The 18,016-nt window shown below is 44.6% G+C and overlaps 1 protein-coding gene across 1 annotated transcript in view; it reads right to left on the bottom strand.

Annotated features, from left to right (window-relative positions):
• Window positions 1-443: 443 nt before the first annotated feature.
• Window positions 444-18,016, bottom strand: part of TRPM8 (transient receptor potential cation channel subfamily M member 8) — a 41,552-nt gene continuing 23,979 nt past the window's right edge. Inside the window, exons 16-26 of the mRNA XM_034065454.1 lie at window positions 17,495-17,607; window positions 16,828-17,044; window positions 14,158-14,249; window positions 13,016-13,154; window positions 12,078-12,249; window positions 11,667-11,844; window positions 8,830-9,020; window positions 6,444-6,543; window positions 5,096-5,129; window positions 2,842-2,928; window positions 444-873 (exon numbers count right to left, since the gene is read on the bottom strand). Coding sequence (XP_033921345.1) covers window positions 2,878-2,928; window positions 5,096-5,129; window positions 6,444-6,543; window positions 8,830-9,020; window positions 11,667-11,844; window positions 12,078-12,249; window positions 13,016-13,154; window positions 14,158-14,249; window positions 16,828-17,044; window positions 17,495-17,607 — 1,287 coding nt within the window. The 3' untranslated portion in view covers window positions 444-873; window positions 2,842-2,877. The remainder of the gene's footprint in view (window positions 874-2,841; window positions 2,929-5,095; window positions 5,130-6,443; window positions 6,544-8,829; window positions 9,021-11,666; window positions 11,845-12,077; window positions 12,250-13,015; window positions 13,155-14,157; window positions 14,250-16,827; window positions 17,045-17,494; window positions 17,608-18,016) is intronic.

Genomic DNA, 18,016 nt, shown 5'->3' with positions numbered 1-18,016 from the left:
CTGCTATTTCAGACAGAAAGCAGGAAGAACAACCGTGCCATAGTGAGCATCACAATACTTAAAGTCTTTCATCCATTTCAAAATGCAAACATCTGCAGCCACATGTTAAAATGAATTGCAGTGATCCCAGTATACAAATCATTACTAAAGAAACAAGCAAGGGCTGCACACGAGGCCTTTGAAAATACTCTGTAGATTAACTCAGTCTCTCCCATGCAGGGTTGTAATAGCTGAGCTTCTGCATTGCTGCACAGTTCCAGGAAGAGCAGGAAGAAGTCCCCACTGGTCATGTAGAGTCAGAGCTGTGGGCGCAGGGTTGGACCAAAGGCTGCCTTTCCTCCATGGGATGATGCTGAAATACATTGTATTGGGGCATGCCAGCATCACAGATCTCAGCAGGTCTGACAGACAGGCCATGCAGTGAACAAGCTCGATCTGGCTACTACACAAAGGAAAGAGAAGGGAGATTGATTCATTAAGACAAGTAATTAGTGGCTAAAGGAAACCCATGAACAGGCGCCTTTGAGTGAAATTGAAAAGCAAAGTGATTTTGGCAGCAGCAACAGAACTCTTGGAATAAGGAGTGCTTTCTAACAGCAGCTGACAAGGACTAATTGCTGCCATTGAACATCAGGGGAAAGGAGGAAAAAGGAGAGCTTGGGCAGAATGGGAGCCCTGCCAGGAGATAAACAGTCATCTTCATGTTTTACCATCATCTTGCAACAAGCAAAAAGGGCTGTTTGATCAAAAAAATGAAACCAACAAAAGAAATCCCAGTAACTCCTGCTGAGACATTGATGCTCTGGTGGGTCAGGTACCATTGGCTCGGTGGCTACTGCCAGCTCAGAGGAACTGTTCTTGATGAAGCTGTACCTGTATGAGCAAAAGAAAAGAAGATAGAGTTGAGCTCCTAGCCCAGCTCAACATTCTGCTTTCATCCTCATGTACCAGCTCAGAAAACTGAATGTCTTGTGCAATACTTGGGATCAAGGAGCTCTTCACAGCATCCATCCGGAATAGGATGTCTTAGCAGAGTAGCAGGGATACTGCCAGGAAATGAAAGCAAAAGGAACACCTGCATGCAAAGGATGTGGAATGGCCAATCCAGTAGCTCATCCTGAAGATGGTCTATGCAATATAAGTACTCCCTTTCAGATGAGATAGCAGAATACACACATTTGCTTCCTGTGAGACACTAACCTCTTTGTTCACACGATGACTGTGTGACTGGGGACTGGAGCTGTGCCAAGGCTCAGCTCCAGAACCAGGGCAGCTCACATGTAAACCAGTCCAATCACACCAAGATGCCATCCAGAGAGCTCACCAGGCATAAACTGGAAAGGGGTTCCATCTTTTCAAGGCACTTAGCTATAATGAGAGGCTGTTTCCATAAGCTCCATCATAGAATAGTTAGGGTTGGATCATAAACGTGTATCTTCTTTCCCAGGCTATTTAACTGTAATTCTTTCACTCCTTTCTATAGATTATGTTGCTAAGGCTTCCATTTCCTCTTGGCATTGTTCTGAACTCTCTGCAGCTACTCCATCATCTTCCTTAAAGCTTAGTGCTAATACTGGATGCTGTACCCAACAGAAGATTCATTGCACTATAAGCAGCAGGACTACTTCATACATCTCACAGACAGCAAAACATTAGCTATTTACTATTCCATGTCAGATCTTTCTCTGTACAACTGCTGCCTCATCAGATTTCCCCCATTCCGTGCCTGTGTAGCCAGGAATTCCCAGGGAACTGTAAAAGGTGCATTTGTTGTTCTTGCTGAATTACAATCTATTTCTCAAGCCAAACTGCGGCTGCCTTTGATCTGAGTTGATGCTGTCTGGAGCAGGGTTGCACTAGATAACCCCCACAGTTCAATTATTCTCAAGCTATTCTGTAGGTGACTTGGAGTTTACTGCATCCAAGAACCAGCCCAGTAACTGGGGTTCCTTGCAGCTTTTATTATGTGGTTGCAAGTCATTCATAAAGAATCTGAACTTCAGGTCAAGTGAACATAAAGTTATCCCTGAAAAATGGTGAGACAATGAATTCAGGAATGTTTGGAACAGGTATAAGCTGTTTTGCAGGAAAACCTCCTATGGGACAAGGAGACAGGCTCGGACGTTCAAGGCTGATCAAAGTCATTCCAAATTATCCTTGTGAACAGCTACACTTCTTAACCTGTTGTCTTTAAAGAAGTCAGCATTCTCCACATTCATCAATATCCTGTCTGGCTTTCATGTCCCTCTGGAACCTGTGGTTCCAACCCAGTTCTTCCACAGAGCTTGATGACAAAGGACACAAGGCTCATGACTGGACACTGAACTGCAGCTCTGGAGACTTTGGGTCAACTCTTCACTCTGTGGTTTATTGTATAGGACACAGGCAGGCTCTAGTCATCCACCATAATGCCTCAGTGTGAGAGTGGGAAAATAAACCTCTTCCTACCTACAGTTCTGTCCTCTCCATTTGGCTTTTATGTTCTTCAGACTTAAAATGAACCAAGTGTAAAGGATCCAGCCCAGCAACTCCAAATTTTCCAGAGGGCCTCTAACACAGAGGCAACTCAACCCTGGGTTATTCACACTTACTCAAAGGCAAGGGAGCAAAACAAGGCATTACAAGCTGTGCCAAAACCTGCTAGGAACTGGTGGAAAATGGTGGTTTTCATAAGAAACAAACGAAGAAGAGAATTCAGCTCTTATTTCTTTTCCAGTATTAGACAACATCAATACGAGCATCAATAATTAATACTAAGTCTTCTTCCAGAGGCATCCTGATTTAACATCACAGATACTGATAACTTATTCAAGTCAGAGAATGGATTTAAAGAAGGCTTACCCTGCTCAGGTGGGTGCTCTTGGGTTTCAGCTGCCTTCATTTGATTTTGCTGGCAATCTCTTTGAGAAGGCCTTTCAAATCAGAGAGCTTAGAAAAGAGAAAGAAAGAAGCAGCTTGGTTCACTTAAAGTCAATCTTAATCATTCCAACAGGTGATGGCAGCTTAGGATGAAGGGAAAGGAAAAGAACAAGTAAGCAATAGTAAGTTCCTTGAAATACCCTAGGAAATACCTTAACACCAGCAAAGAGCAGGCATTAAATCCCTTATCTGAACTCCTGCCTCTGACTACCCTGTGTGGATGCCAGCCACTACTTTGAGCACCATTAGCCTGCTTCTTGTATTCAGTAGTCACAGCATGGTGTCAGTGTTGTTCTCACAGTAATGCTAATAAAGCACTGCCTCTCCAAACGTTACACCAAATGCAACAGTGCTTGAAAGGACACTCCCAACTGCCACTTCCATCATTGCAACTAATGCAGCGAGCATTACTGCATGTGTCACCTAGTTAACCAGCAGGCACCAGGCTCCCAACTGTACTCCAACTGCTTGTGCTCCTTTTTAAAGCAGAGACTTGCAGATCAGTGGAATTCCACGGACTATTCATATGGAGCTGACTCAAAACCTTTCTCCTTGTCCTAAATGAACTCTGTTATTCCTTGGGTCATCAGATTTAAAGACAAGTTTACCCCATGACCAAGGCTCATGCCTAGGACTCAGATACATCCTCAGGGTTGCTTTAGGACAACACTTCAAGTGAGAGGCAGTGAGATATGCCAGGTATATCTTCTATATGCCAGATACTCCAGGTGTCTGGCTCTCAATGGCACTGCTCCTAAGCACTAGCCTTGGTGCCTTTCTCTCTAAAGGTGAAGGCATGGATAGACAAAACAACTTGCTGCAAGGTATTCCCTCAGAGAATAAAAAGCACCATTTAGGGATTACTTTTCAGCAGAGAATTAAGGTTGCTGTATTTCACTTTCAAGAGGAGCATCACTAGACACATCCTCGGTGACTCACCATTTCCACTTCAGTCTTGAAGGCAAACTATTATCTTGCAATCTAAATGATTTGACAGCAATCAAAAGCAGTATTCTGAAGTCTACAGGGGCCTTTTCACCCTTGGACTTCTAACAAGTCTGGTCTTCACACCAAAGCAACTCCCCACTTTAGAGAAAAAAATACATAATCAAGTCCCAAAGAATACCCATTGCAAAGGTCTTTTCAGTATCACTCATAAAAAGTATACTTGCATAACACTTCTGATAGCAATCTGCTCTCCAGTAGACTGGTGACTTTATATTGCTTCAGCACAGGATATTTCTCTGAATCAGATGAGAATTGTGCATTTTAATTGCAATTAAAGGTCTTCCTACCCTGCAATATGTATGGAGCATCCTTTGTTTACCTAGAAGATGTTGCCCATGCTGTCTGAAGCACCACCGAACTTGCCACAATATAGCTGAACTGCCACTTCATTTTATAAGCAGACTTTAAGCAACATCAACAACAACAAAGTTGGGTTCATCACCTCATGTTTTCAGCACCAGAAGCTGAACTTGACAGAACATATTTGAGAAGGGTGTACTCTTAAGTGCGTAATGCCCTTTCTTCCATCAGTGCTTCATGGGCCTTTAATAGAATACTGAAGTTTTAACAGAGAGAAGTTATTTTTAATTCTATTCAGTAAGGAATACTGAGAAGCACTTCAGTACTAAGCAACTATCTTCCTACTTCATCTTCCAGCACAGTTTGCAGCTACATCGAATCCCAGCCTGGTTTGGGTTGGAAAGGACCTTAAGATCATCCAGCTCCAAACCCTGCCATGGGCAGGGACCCCTTCCACTAGAGCAGGGTGCTCCAAGCCCCTGTGTCCAACCTGGCCTTGAACACTGCCAGGGATGGGGCAGCCACAGCTTCTCTGGGCACCCTGTGCCAGCGCCTCAGCACCCTCACAGGGAAGAACTCCTTTCTTATCTCCAGCCTGAACTTCCTCTGTTTCAGTCTGAACCCATCACCCTTTGTCCTATCTCTACAGTCCCTGATGATACTGGAAGACTGCTATGAGGTCCACACACAGCTTGTCTTCACATATGGGATTAAAGGTGCATCTTCAAAAAAGCCCAGCCCAAACTGTGTCCTGGTAATAGTAACAAAGACTGCACATGACAGTGCTTATTGTCCTCGGTGGATAATACATGGATACTACTTTACTAGATAGAAGTGCATCCTCCAGAACAGTCTGAAACCCAAGTACCTTTGCATCCAGTTGTCTAAATCGATGCACCATCCTGAAAACAAAGAGAAAAGAGAAGAAAGGGCTGAGTCCCAGTACTGGTGATGCCTTGGCTAACCCCCCTCCATCCTTTGCAGAACTGTGCAGAAGTCTGTCTGGAGCTAAAAGATCTACTCCTCATCTCTGGCCAAAGTGGACTCAGTTATCAGAAGGCTGCCCTGTTTGCATGTAGTCAGAGGTTCAGTAACAAACCAGACTGTTTGGGAACACCAGTGTTTCATGCTCCCAAGAAAGCAGGGCTGCAGGAGGTTTGGCATCAGTTTCATTACAAGTATGCGAGCTAACATATGAATTACCATTAGTGCTGTGCTATTCATTTTCTTTGTCAAGACACTTCTGCTTCCAGAATCAAAGCTATTTTTGTGTATTTCTTTGACTTCTGAGAGCCTCTGGGTAGTCTTAACCTAAACACTTCCCTGTGGACAGCAGTGTCCACAGCAAAGGCAGAGGAGCATGAAAGAGTCTGTTCTTTCCTGCCCATTCCTATCAGCTCTTCCATTACATTCAATTTAGAGAGTCAAGCTGCTGTAAGCTAGCTACAAAATTAAGCTATCAGACACAGACGTTAGTGTTCTGTTTCCTAGCTTTCTTTAGATTTCTTTATCCTCATCCTATTACTTTGAAAACACCAAGACAAATCCCAAAGATAAAGTGTCATGAGCTAGCAGCCAAAAAGTAGTTCAAGTCACCGTCATTCCAGATAGCATCTTCCCCTCCTGAGGTCTTTCCTCTCATGCTATCAGGTACAGACACCCTAATACACAGATTGGTGATGTGAGAATGCCTGATATTCCACATCTAACACTAAACATTCTCTAACTGCATAATCCTAGAATCATTTAGGTTGGAAAATACTTTTAAGATCAAGTCCAACCATAAACCTACCACTTCCAAGGCCACCACTAACACATGTCCCTAAGGGCCACACGTACATGTGTTTTAAATAGCTTTGGGGATGGTGATCCAACCACTGCCCTGGGCAGTCTATTCCAATCCCTGAGCAACCTTTTGGTGAAGGCATTTTTGCTAATATCCAATATAAACCTCTCATGGTACAAAACCAGTCAGCCAATAGCACTGCTTTCCACAATGACACCTCGAAACTCTATAGGAACATTTTCTCCTCTGGTGAAAAAAGCCAGGACAAAAAACCCCCATCAACTTCCTTGGTAAAATAAAAGGCACATTTAGTCTGAGTTTATTTATCTACTCATTAGTTTGCAAACATTTAGAGCTGCTGAAAACTTGCCTGCACTAAAAATACTCAACAGAAAGTTAAGAGAGTGAAGACAAAGAAGGGCAGACGTACTCTTCTGATGAATCATTTGCTTTGGTATTGATTTTGACAAGGTAATTTTCCTTCATGACAGCTTCCCATGCCAGAATTTCATTGTCCTCATTTTTTGAGCCTGGGAAATGGATGTGAAGAAAAACAACAACACCAGATTCAGTTAATTTGACTTTCCAATGCTAAGATGCAAAAAGGCTGGGTTAGTGCTTGCATTCTGAAGCTAATGAGTCCCTTCTCTGCATCCAAAGCATTTGCAGCCCCACTTCCCACCTGTGACATAGCTCTGGTAACAAGAACATTAACACATTTCACTGTATGCTCCTGGCAACCAGAACTGGTTAAAAGAAAATATGAACAAAACCCCCTAAGAGGCTCTTTTTTGAGGTCTTGGTCCACACCAATGAAATGGCAGCCACTTCAACAGGTACAGGACATTCCAGAAAGCTCCTACCTAGGTTTGAACTTTCCAGTTGTTTCTATGTTGCCCCATATTAGATCATTAAGAGTAACATCTTAAGACCTGTGTTGTATAACTTAACACTGAACTAAAACAATTCAAAATGATGAGGTGTTGTCTTCTCTACAAAGCATCTCCTACTGATGTAAATTAAGGAGTGACACAGAGCAAACCATTTCAAAGCATGAAAGTCCTCCATGATAATACTTCTGTATCTGATACAGATCCAACAGGGCAGCACAAACCATGTGAGATTATTAACAGAAAGATAAGCCCCCAGCTAGCAACTGACTGAAATTCCACTTCCTTCACCCAGTGCTCCTCTACTTTGAACCCATCATCTCCTGTCCCTATCACTACAGTCCCTGATGAAGAGTCCCTCTCCAGCATCCTTGTAGCCCCCTTCAGACACTGGAAGCTGCTCTGAGGTCTCCATGCAGTTTCTCTTCTCCAGGCTGAACAGCCTCAATGCTTTCAGCCTGGCTTCATACAGGAGGTGCTCCAGCCCCTGAGCATCCTCATTGCCTCCTCTGGACTTGCTCCAACAGCTCCATGTGCTTCTTATGCTGTGGACACCAGAATTGCACATAGTCCAGCAAGTGGGGTCTCATGAGAGCAGAGTAGAGGGGCAGGATCCCTTGACCTGCTGGTCATGCTTCTTTTGATGCAGCCCAGGATATGTCTTACATTTGCTTTTAGAACAGCAACATCAACTGTGCATCACTGAAGCAGAAATACCTGCTGTTAAACCACCTCCGCAGCCAGGAAACCAAACAGTGATTTGTACATCCAAAACAATTCAGTCAGTGTCAAGGAATTTATACCCCAAGGCAGGCATCTCCTAAACCAGTGACAAAACCAGCCTTTGCTGCAGGGCAACAGTCAGGTTGCTGATGGATGGGAATAAGTCTGTCAATTAACTCAACTTATCCTCTCTCATCGGCTTCTAAATGGCACTTAAAAAAGGGAGAAAAAGAGAAAACACTCCATGTGCTGGGGGGAAAAGCTTGTTAAAACAATCCATCTCTTTGCTCTCTGAGAGAATAAATAAAGGGGAAATAGCTGCAGGACTGAAAGAGCCACTCCTGCATTTTTGAAGCAGTTTGCCTATTTGGCCATGCCCAGAGGGTCAGAAGAATCTCAGTTCTCTTTCAGTGACCCACTAACTAACAGAAGCAGGGGAGCGTCTGAACACTGCTTCTCTGGGCACAGGCATCTCAGCACCCTCACAGGGAACAGCTTCTGCCTAAGAGCTCAGCTCAGTCTCCCCTGTTCTGGCAGGTTCAAGCCATTCCCCTTGGCCTGTCCCTACAGGCCCTTGTCCCAAGCCCCTCTCCAGGTTTCCTGCAGCCCCTTTAGGCACTGGAGCTGCTCTCAGGTGTCCCCTTCAGGAGCCTTCTCTTGTCCAGGCTGCCCCAGCCCAGCTCTCTCAGCCTGGCTCCAGAGCAGAGCTGCTCCAGCCCCCAGAGCACCCACATGGCCCTCTTCTGGCTAGTTTATATTTTCCATGCAGACCATGAAGATGCTTTCACCTGCTGCTGCCTCTGGATGAACTTATTCAGTGCTGTAATCCAAAAAAATCCCTCCCAAACTCTCAAAGCACAGGCAGCCCTAAACTGATAGGATTAATTTGATTTACATATGTGAGGTAATTCTGCCTTGAAATGGCTTGGTCAAGACAGCACTGGCTAAGTGTGCACAGTACACAAGTATGATTTGAATCTTACTGAAGAGATTTCTAGCAACACAGTGGATTTGCATTGGATAGAGAACACAATGAGCTGCTCCTCACTTCCAGTACAACCACCTCCTCCAAGGTCCACATTGCCCTTGGGTACTTCCCACCAACACACTAACCACCTGGATTAAGCACAGAATGCCATGGAAGAGTTGCAATGCCTTGGCCACAGAGCTGACTTTTAGGCAGTAAGGAATAATCCAACTCACAGCAAATAAAGGGCTCTTTACTTTCTTTCTTACAGCAGATTTTGATACACTTCCTCGTCACCATGAATATGTAGGCAAAGATGACGAAAGGGAAGGGGATAGTCAAGCGACTGCAGTACTCTTGGACCAAGAAGTAACGCTGGAACTTCCATACCTGGTCGTTGTTCTCTTGTACTGATCCAACAGTGTAACTAGGAGGTGAAGAAAGAGAAAACACATACAGCATTATGACCTCCATCAGGGCCAAATAACACAGTGTTTCTGTTCATTATACCAGCACATGGTTTTCTAATGTCATCCTGAGGCTGAAAGAGGGAGAAAATACTACACATACTTTCAGTACCTTTGCTCTAGGCAATTTTCTTCCAGCCTAGACACATGAGAACAGGATGCTGCTTTGCAAGGTACTGTGTCTCATTAACTCATCAGCTAACTTCTTCCTAAGCAAAACGAAAAGGCCCTAAAAATAAAACATTTACAAAAGAATGAAAAGCTCCTGAGATTTTTTTGGAGGCATTAAGAATGTTTCAGGCATGGAGCAGATATGCTGTAGGAATCCAGCAAAGGAACAGCCACAGCTCAGACTGCCTGACTTTTCATCCCTGACATTAAATGGCAGATGGATGCTTTCAAAACATCTGTGCTGAGATCCTAATAGACCCTTACACAAGAGAAGCTGAAACCTTCACCTGGTGGAAGCTGTATTTTGGTTTAGAAGATAAATATGATCCTGAATTCCAGAAAAATGAGGCACTGGTTGGACTGGTGTCTAATAGGCATCATGATTAAAGACTGACAGATACTAGGTACACATTAGTCATAGAAGGAGCTGTCACAGATCTCACACGTTTCTAACTGCAGCAGGAGAAAATGAGCTGGGATTGCTGTTTGCCCACTGGGCATCCTGACTTCAGTACGATCCAGTGCTCCTGCTTGATTTAGTTGCTCAGTTTATCATTAAAATGAGCTATGGAAAGCTTCCAGAGTGTCATTAGCAAATTCATGCTGGGTCTTCCCACAAAATAGGCTGAACTGGCAAAATCAAGGGGTTTACTGGCATAAGTACCAGCTAGAACATTTACTATGCTGTTAAAGTAAGTGTTCTAACAAATATCAAAGGCTCCTAGGGTAGAGCTGGCTTACTGCTTTATTTTGTTAATGTGAATTGCTTTCACCCTTCCTAGGGAGTATAAGCACTATCTCCTGTCCCCAGGTCCTGCACAGGTTAGCAAAACACATGTACAATAAATAGATACACTGCACCAGTCCCAGCTGCCTTGCCAAAAATCACTTCTCTGAGTTTCCCTGGAGTCCAACTCAGCATGGGAAGAAAGGTTCAGAGCAGAGGAGAGAGCAGACCCCAAAGCTGAGCCATTCTCCACTCACCACACTAACACATCTCAGGCCAGGAAAACCTGGCACTGCCATACGGCATGAAGAGCCTCTTGAGGTGGATCAAGAGTTCTCAGCAGTTCCTGTAAACACTCCTGTTGCCAAAGCAAATTCCTGCTAAGCCTGTCACTGCCAAGGTCCCATCAGAACACACAGGTAGATGTAGTGGACCTCAGGAATGATGCCCAGGGATTGTATTTGCGTTATGCTGCAAGGGAGTGCGAAACAGAAAAGAAGCAGAGCTGGGCTGTAGAACAGAGGCCCAGCACCAATCCACCTCTATTCACAAGTAAGAAGTGAGGCAGGAGGGCAACACACTCCCAAAGTCTGGTATCCAGGACTTGTCACTGTTAACTCTGTGTCAGAGCTTGCAGTGCAAATAGCAGAGATTCCTGGCAGAAGCTGAGGAGACTTTTCCCTGCTCTTGCTGGTCCCAGTGCAGTCAATATACATTAGATAATGTGCACACCAGCCACCATCTTCATTTGCAAACCAGTGCTGGAAACTGTTGACTGCATTCAGCACCACATTTAAGATGCCTGATCACATGGTGTAACACCTCCCAAGATGCCAGAACAGGCCTCCTGACTGGTAGACCCATAGATGAATTACCATATCAAAACAGTTCGCACAAGGGGTTGGTTTGATGCTTACAGAAGCAGTAGGAGAGGCAGCCATCCCTCCCAAGGACATCGTAACAAATTTGACCAGGCTGCTGTAAGAAATGCTGCATCACTTTGTCTTTGCTCACCTCCCCACATCACACTCTTAACTTGAGAGGTCTGTTCCAAGCTGGGAACCCTGTCCAGACTAGTCCCAGCAATTCCTCTGCAAAAGACCCAGGCACAGTGGAAGCGCTGGCTTCCTGGTGCTTCATTCGCTTTCTCAGAGGGTCACTGATACAGAATCATAGACTCAACCAGGTTGGAAAAGCCCTTTAAGCTCATCCGGTCCAACCACTCCCAGCACTGCCAAGACCACCACTGCCCCATGGCACTGAGGCCTCGTCTCCACGCTGTGTGAACACTTGCAGGGCCGGTGCCTGCAGCCCTGCCCTGGGCAGCCTGTTCCAATGCCTGAGCACCCTGTGGGGCAGGAATTGTTCCTCAGCTCCATCTAAACCTGCCCTGGTGCAGCTTGAGGCCGTTTCCTCTTGTCCCATCCCTTGTTCCTTGGGAGCAGAGCCCAGCCCCTCCTGGCTCCATCCTCCTGTCAGGCACTTGTAGGGAGCCATCAGGTCCCCCCTGAGCCTTCTCTTCTCCAGACTGAACCCCCCAGGTCCCTCAGCCATTCCCCATCACTCTTGTACTCCAGGCCCTGCACCAGATCTGTTGCCCTTCTCTGCCCCACTCCAGCACCTCAATGTCTCTCTTGGAGTGAGGGACCCAGAACTGAACACAGGATTCAAGAGAACACAAGCAAGTGATAGCTGCTTTGTTACGTACCCAAACATGGCCACAAGCAGGTTCACAAGGAGGATGTTAGTTGAAAGCATGTAAATGCAGACCAGGGGAATGGTAATCCACTCCGGGAAGCGGGGTTGGTTGTTGGCATCCAGCTCCACACACAAGGGCTTGGACTCATTCCCAGAAAACGTGCAGCGGTCAAAGTTGTAGGTGGTACCTCAGAGGGCAAGAGAGGAGAGCAAACAGTGAGCTCGTGTTCTCCTCCTTCTTCTAATGGATCTAGCCCCAGGGACTGCCACTAACTACAGCACAAGTGGCCTCCTTTTTCCCTTCCTCCCCATCAGACATCAAATCTCGCCTCAATGCTCAGAGGAAAGGAATTAGCACAGGAGCTGACAGCCAGGGAAGCCTTCCACCCCCCCAGGAAAGATTTCCACCCAAGATAGCTACCGTCAACATCATCAGGGTACTGGCCAAACATAGCCAGGTACGGCTCGTAGATAACGGATCGAAATATCCACTCCCAGCGGTGCTCGTTCTTCCTCAGGATCCCTTGCCTGGCCACCCCAAAGGCCACCATCCACACAGCAAAAAGGAAGAGGAAGAAGAAGACATCTATCATCTGAAAAAGGACAACAAGCAGTTGCATCAGTGCCCCAGTGTGTGCCTGTTCCAAGCCACGCATGCCTTGCTTTCTCTCAGATTGGGTGTTAGGGTGGAAAAGAAACAAATACTAGAAAGCCCACAGGAGTTAGCACCACTTGAATGCAAGTTTTCAGATCACTGCTCCATGAATGCACAGTCATCAGTACACACATGCAAATAATTGACCATTCCCACTTCAGGAACTTCAAAACTGTTTATGCGACCACAGCACTGCCAGGGATGTGTTCAATAGGAAGAGAGAAGCCCACTCTCTTCCCATTACCTTTCCTCATCTGCTGACAAATATCCCTTCCAGCTACAAGGACAGAATTAGCCACTCCATTAGGCTCCTCACCACCCTTGTGTGATGGATGCAGTGGAAGACAGAAATCCTCCTCTAGCATTTACCATGTATCATGTCTTGTTTGGAGAATGCTCATGTGAGTAATATGAGTGATGGAACATCACTGAAACATGTGAGAAGTGGAAGACAAAAGCTATGAGGAAACATTTCCTCTTCTGATCTTCAGCTTGATCTTTATTCTCTCCCTGTGCAGAGGGATAGAAAAAGGCCCTATACTTAATTAGGTCTCTTTAAATCTTAATTCATTCTGTTTAGCAGATTTAAGAAGAGAGAACTTGCTGCTCTCATCAGAACAGTGGCGATTTTCACTTTTGAGGAGCAAAAGAAAAGGTGTCACATCATTTATTCAGACTCTCTTGAAGAGCTGCCAGAATCTTACCATCCTCTGCAGCATAATGATTTTGGGTCCTAGATTCCTGCTAACTGTGAAAATATGGATCAGCCTCAGAGTAAAAACTATGTAGTCCAAACAGAAAATGACTCTCCCAGAATACCAAGAGCTTTCATCGGAGTGAAGCCTGATGGAGACAGCAAAAGAGAATGAAGAGAAGCATTGTGTAAAGCATGCAGAAGTCAGACATAAATACACTGAAAGGAGGAGTGGAAAATGAGTAACTGGAAAACACAGCACAGCTACCCAGGGTCCCATGCTCTGCCACCCACTCCCACCTGATAGCACTGGTTAATGTACAACCTGTTTTCACCCTTCCTATCTTAACTACATCACTGCTGTGTCTCCTCTACCCCTCTAAAACTAGGATCAGCAAAGAAATCTTGTACCTTGGCTCCCACAGCCCTCCAAACCCATCAGTGCAATGAGCACTCTGCTGCACACAGGCAACAAGAAATAAGTTACACAATTGGTAATTTACACTGACTGCACAATTACACTGTAAACCCTGTTTCCATCGTTCCCTTGTCATGGTTGTTAACTCACCCATTCATATAAACAGCTTACATGAGCTATTGATATGCTGTTAGATTGCTGTGGGTACAATTACAGTCTCCTTACATACAACACACTAAAGCTCAGAGTCCAGATTGCCACACTCAACAGTAAGGAAGAAGAGTCAGGGAAAATCCCAAATAACTTCTGACTCTCTCAGCTATTAAGCATCTTATCCTGCAACTCTGATACAGTCTATATAGCCAGGCTTGAAAGCACTGTCATGAAACCTATGTTTATTTCAGTCATACTCTTCTAAACATGTTCATCCAAACCTAAGCATTAAGAAGGGCTGTTCTGATCTGAGCTTAGAAAAGCCATCTTTGAGTGCAGGGATAGACTCGGCTTCCATTAAACATAGAATAGAAAACAGCACATGCAGATATTCCCTGATGACTTTATTCTGTGTATTTGCTTTTACAGCTTTAGAGTCAAGACTTGGCAGTATTCAGGGTCTTCAAAAAGAAGAGGGAGTGTCATGAACACATCACTTCCCAAAACCTCATTACAGATTGTAATCAAAACCGAGAAAGGAAGCGAAGCATAACATAGCCACAAGAAAAGACACTACTCACCTGAACACAATCCCTGCTATGAAGTAGAAGATTGCCAGTGTATCCATAACATTCCACAGATCTGAGAAATACTTACTGCCATTCATGTACCACTGGGAAGGAAAAAGAGCAGAAGGTAATGACTACAGAGCACTGGCCAGAGGGGAGCGAGCTCATGCATCTTTCCCTATCTCTCCCCACTGGACATCCTCATGGGTAAATACCCCACCCACTGCAATAGGAAGGATTATTTCCTTGCCCAATTGCTTTTCTGTCACACCCAACAGGTACAGGAGAGATCAGATTGCTTTTAACTTCCCCTAAAAGAGGGAGTTTAATCTACCCAGGAATGCCAGAAATCACGATCACTGAAAACATATTGTCACTGTTAACTTCTAGTAAGACTAATTGTCAAGATTGTGTGTGTTTAGAACTCCTTAACCTGGATGTCCTAAGCTACTGCTCTTGCACTGGGAGCAGTTAAGCACATGGGGGATACATTACACCACAGTGCAGGTTACTGTGCTCAGAGGACATAATACAACCACATGGGTGCTTCTGCATGGGGAGAGGAAGGACCAGTCCTGACAAGAGCTTAAGTAGGAAAAACCTCTGCCAGACCTGAAGAAATAGACTGAGTCCCTGATCCTAATTCTTTTTAATTACCATTGAAATCAAAGCTTCATAGAGTACTGACTCTATAACCAGTGAACCTCTGGAACTGTCACTTTGCTATTCCAGTTGCACAACTGTTGCATTTTCTTCACACAATGGGATGCACTGCTAAAACTAGACAGTTGTGGAAGTGACCAGGGTGTCAGGCTCAAGGTATTACCAGACACTATTTCAGCACTGAGATTCACATGCACCTTTCTTACTACTGAAGCTATCGATGGCTGAGCACTGAGTAAGCACAGCATTTCTGGCTTTGGGTTGTCTCTGTTTAGCAGCCCCCTAAATCAAACACAAATTGTCTTGCTATAAATGGCAGCGAGCAGTTTTGTATGAACAGCTGGATGCATCTGGTCCAAATATCCTTCACAAAGCAGTAAGTATATCACTGCACCACAGCTGTATTAAATGCAGCAGGTTTAAGCCTAATCCCTCTTCTATTGAGGACACAACTGTGGGCGGAGGAGAGGAAAGAGATTTTGGTCTAAAGCAGAAACAGAGATAAAGCCAGGTAGGTGTGTGTAAAGAGGTGAGAACAACCAGGGCTGCAGTGCTGTTCAATCCTTCAAATATCAAGCACTTGGCATTGCTAAAAGCTTCATGTGCATGGAGGTTTGGTCCAGATTCCTTCTCCATTTGAGAAAACGGGGCTTCCCTGCACATCCCATAAGTTTTCCCAATCACCTCTCTGGTGGTTACATCCATGTGGCTAAGAAAAGAGCAGAAAAAGGGCATCTCCCATTTCATTATTGCCATGACAGCTCTAAACAGGACATGATAAAGTAGCTCCAGCTAGTTAAAATTCCCTTAGGACTTCCATCAGAAGTGAAAACAGGGCTGAGCCAGTCAGTGCCTCATGATTCAGATACAGTTCGGTCCCCCTGAACAGTGACACAACCTGCTTTATATTTGGAACCATGTCTAGCTGTCACTCCTACAGACACCACTCTAATCAGAGGGCAGATTCCTCCCCAGTTACCTGAATGCAGCAGCTACAGCACAACTCCAAGCAACATCACTCTTACTGGAACATTGCCCTGCATCCTGACCCTTAGCAAGATAGGTTTGAAACCAAAATAGGCTTAAGATAACTTTAAACCCTCAATAAAAATCTCTGTTTCCATTCACACAATCAAACTGGTATAGTTTAGCCACCAGTTAATGGGATTCCTGGGATCTGAAGCTGTTCTACCTGCTCAGGGTACTGACAAATAGTGACACTGGGAGGAAAAAGAAGAGTTCTATCCCTAAGGCTTTTGCCAGGTTTTTTGCTGGGTGTACACAGGAAGTGCAGTGACAGATCCAGAGACAGAGCCTAAACCAGCAGAAACAACACTCCATTAGTGTTCTCATTGCAACAGTCTGACTTTTCCCCCCATTTTCCTTAGCAAAGAAAGCTGCCTTAACCAGGGTACCTACCACCTTGACTACTGGAAAAGAAAAAGACCACACAGCAAGTTAAGCACAATAGCATCAACACTCAGCAATGTCATTTGATCTCAATGTAAGAAATGTTATTGCAGGGTGGTCTGATCCAAAACCACTCATATGGAGACTAATGCCTTACAGGACAATGGGAAAGCAGCTCTGCATTGAAACCACACATCCCTTTCTCTTCTGAAGAGGCAGAAATCATTTGATCTAGAGGTATGCACCCAGATAAATGTGTTAAATCTAACTTCCTGATCTCAACTGCTTTGGAAATCCAAGCCAAGCATTCCTGAGAAATATCTCCACTGGCATCAGTTTAATCCACACAGCTTCAAAGTCAATACAAATTCCTCTTGGTGCATGGACTCTGCAGCTATTGGGACACAAATAGGAGGGTTAAAAGAGAAGTTAACTGCCTTGAGTTGCTTGAGCTTATCTCCCAAGAAGTGGTTCTCCTTTAACTCAGGAGCAGCCTGCACTTCCTCACGCTACTGGGAGGGGGGAAACCACAAGGCACTAAGCATTTTTGGGTTTAATTTAACTTTTTAATCTAGCACTAAATGGTTTTGGGTTGCAAGCACTGCCTACTTGTCTCACTTCATCACAAAGCAGAATGAAGACCAGGACATAAAGGATGATCTCCAGGGCGGTAGGTTCCTTCTGGAAATCCATAAGCAACACGTAGGCGAAGAGTAACAGGAAAGCGATGTAGAAGATGACATTCCAGGAGAAGACCACAAAGGGAGAGGTGAAGAAAGACACATAATACAGGAAGAGTTTCTTACTCTTCTCCACAGGCTTTTTCCTGAGGAATTGAAAGAGGCAAAAAGTGTCAAAGCAGAGCTTTTACACCTGGAAACATTTGTGTTCTTCATCAAAGTGAAAATGAGAAAGACTCAAAAAGCACAGGGCATTACTTTCAAGGTAATGCATGCTCTGACTTCAGGCATGCAATGAAACTGGCACATCTTAACTCCAAAGACATGATCTGTCAAAAGCTCATTCAGCCATTAAATATCTTTGTTTGAGAGTGATTGAACACAGAAGCAGGTTCTCCAGAGTGGATTTAGAGTATCCGCCCTTGGAGATACTCAAACCCCAAGTGGACACAATCCTGGGCAACCTGCTCCAGCTGACCCTGCTTTGAGCAGGGGGTCAGACTGGATCATTTCCAGACGTCCCTTCTGACCTGGACTGCCTCACATTTCTACAATTGACTTGCATTGCTTCTCATAATGAGAAGCCAGTTGATTACCTGAATGAGATGAAGCCACAGCCTATTAAAGGGAAAAAGAACAGACACAGGATAATCTTCCAGTTATTAGTATCTCTTGAAATCTCTCCATACCACTGCTTGGAAAGGAAATTCTGTAGGGAAGAAGAAAATATCCTCATTTGTTCTAACATCAACAAAATAACCTGTGAATGCTGTTAGATTTAGGAAAAAACCCAAATCATTGAGATTTCAATCAAAATACCTTGGATTTCTGTTTCAAAAATACAGCAACCTTGGTGTTAGTAACAGTGTGCTGGTTCCTCAGTCCAGCCATCCTCCAGCCTACGCAATGAGGAGTTAAAAATGAGGCTTGACCTGATGTATAAGGTACTTCACAACGGGTAGTACATCCACACTATGCAGACACAAATCTGTGCAAAGAAGTCACTTCAGGTGGTCTTTATCATCCACCTCATTGTGATTTACAGCTCTTCATCAGCTCTTCCTCTCCTGACTTAGCATTTGTGGCCAAATCAGCCACATCCTATTTCCAAAGGAGGG

The sequence above is a fragment of the Melopsittacus undulatus genome, chromosome 8 (assembly GCF_012275295.1).
Source record: "Melopsittacus undulatus isolate bMelUnd1 chromosome 8, bMelUnd1.mat.Z, whole genome shotgun sequence".
Taxonomy (NCBI): domain Eukaryota; kingdom Metazoa; phylum Chordata; class Aves; order Psittaciformes; family Psittaculidae; genus Melopsittacus; species Melopsittacus undulatus.
Note: the sequence above shows the minus strand (reverse complement) of the source record. Positions and strands in the feature narration are given on the sequence as shown.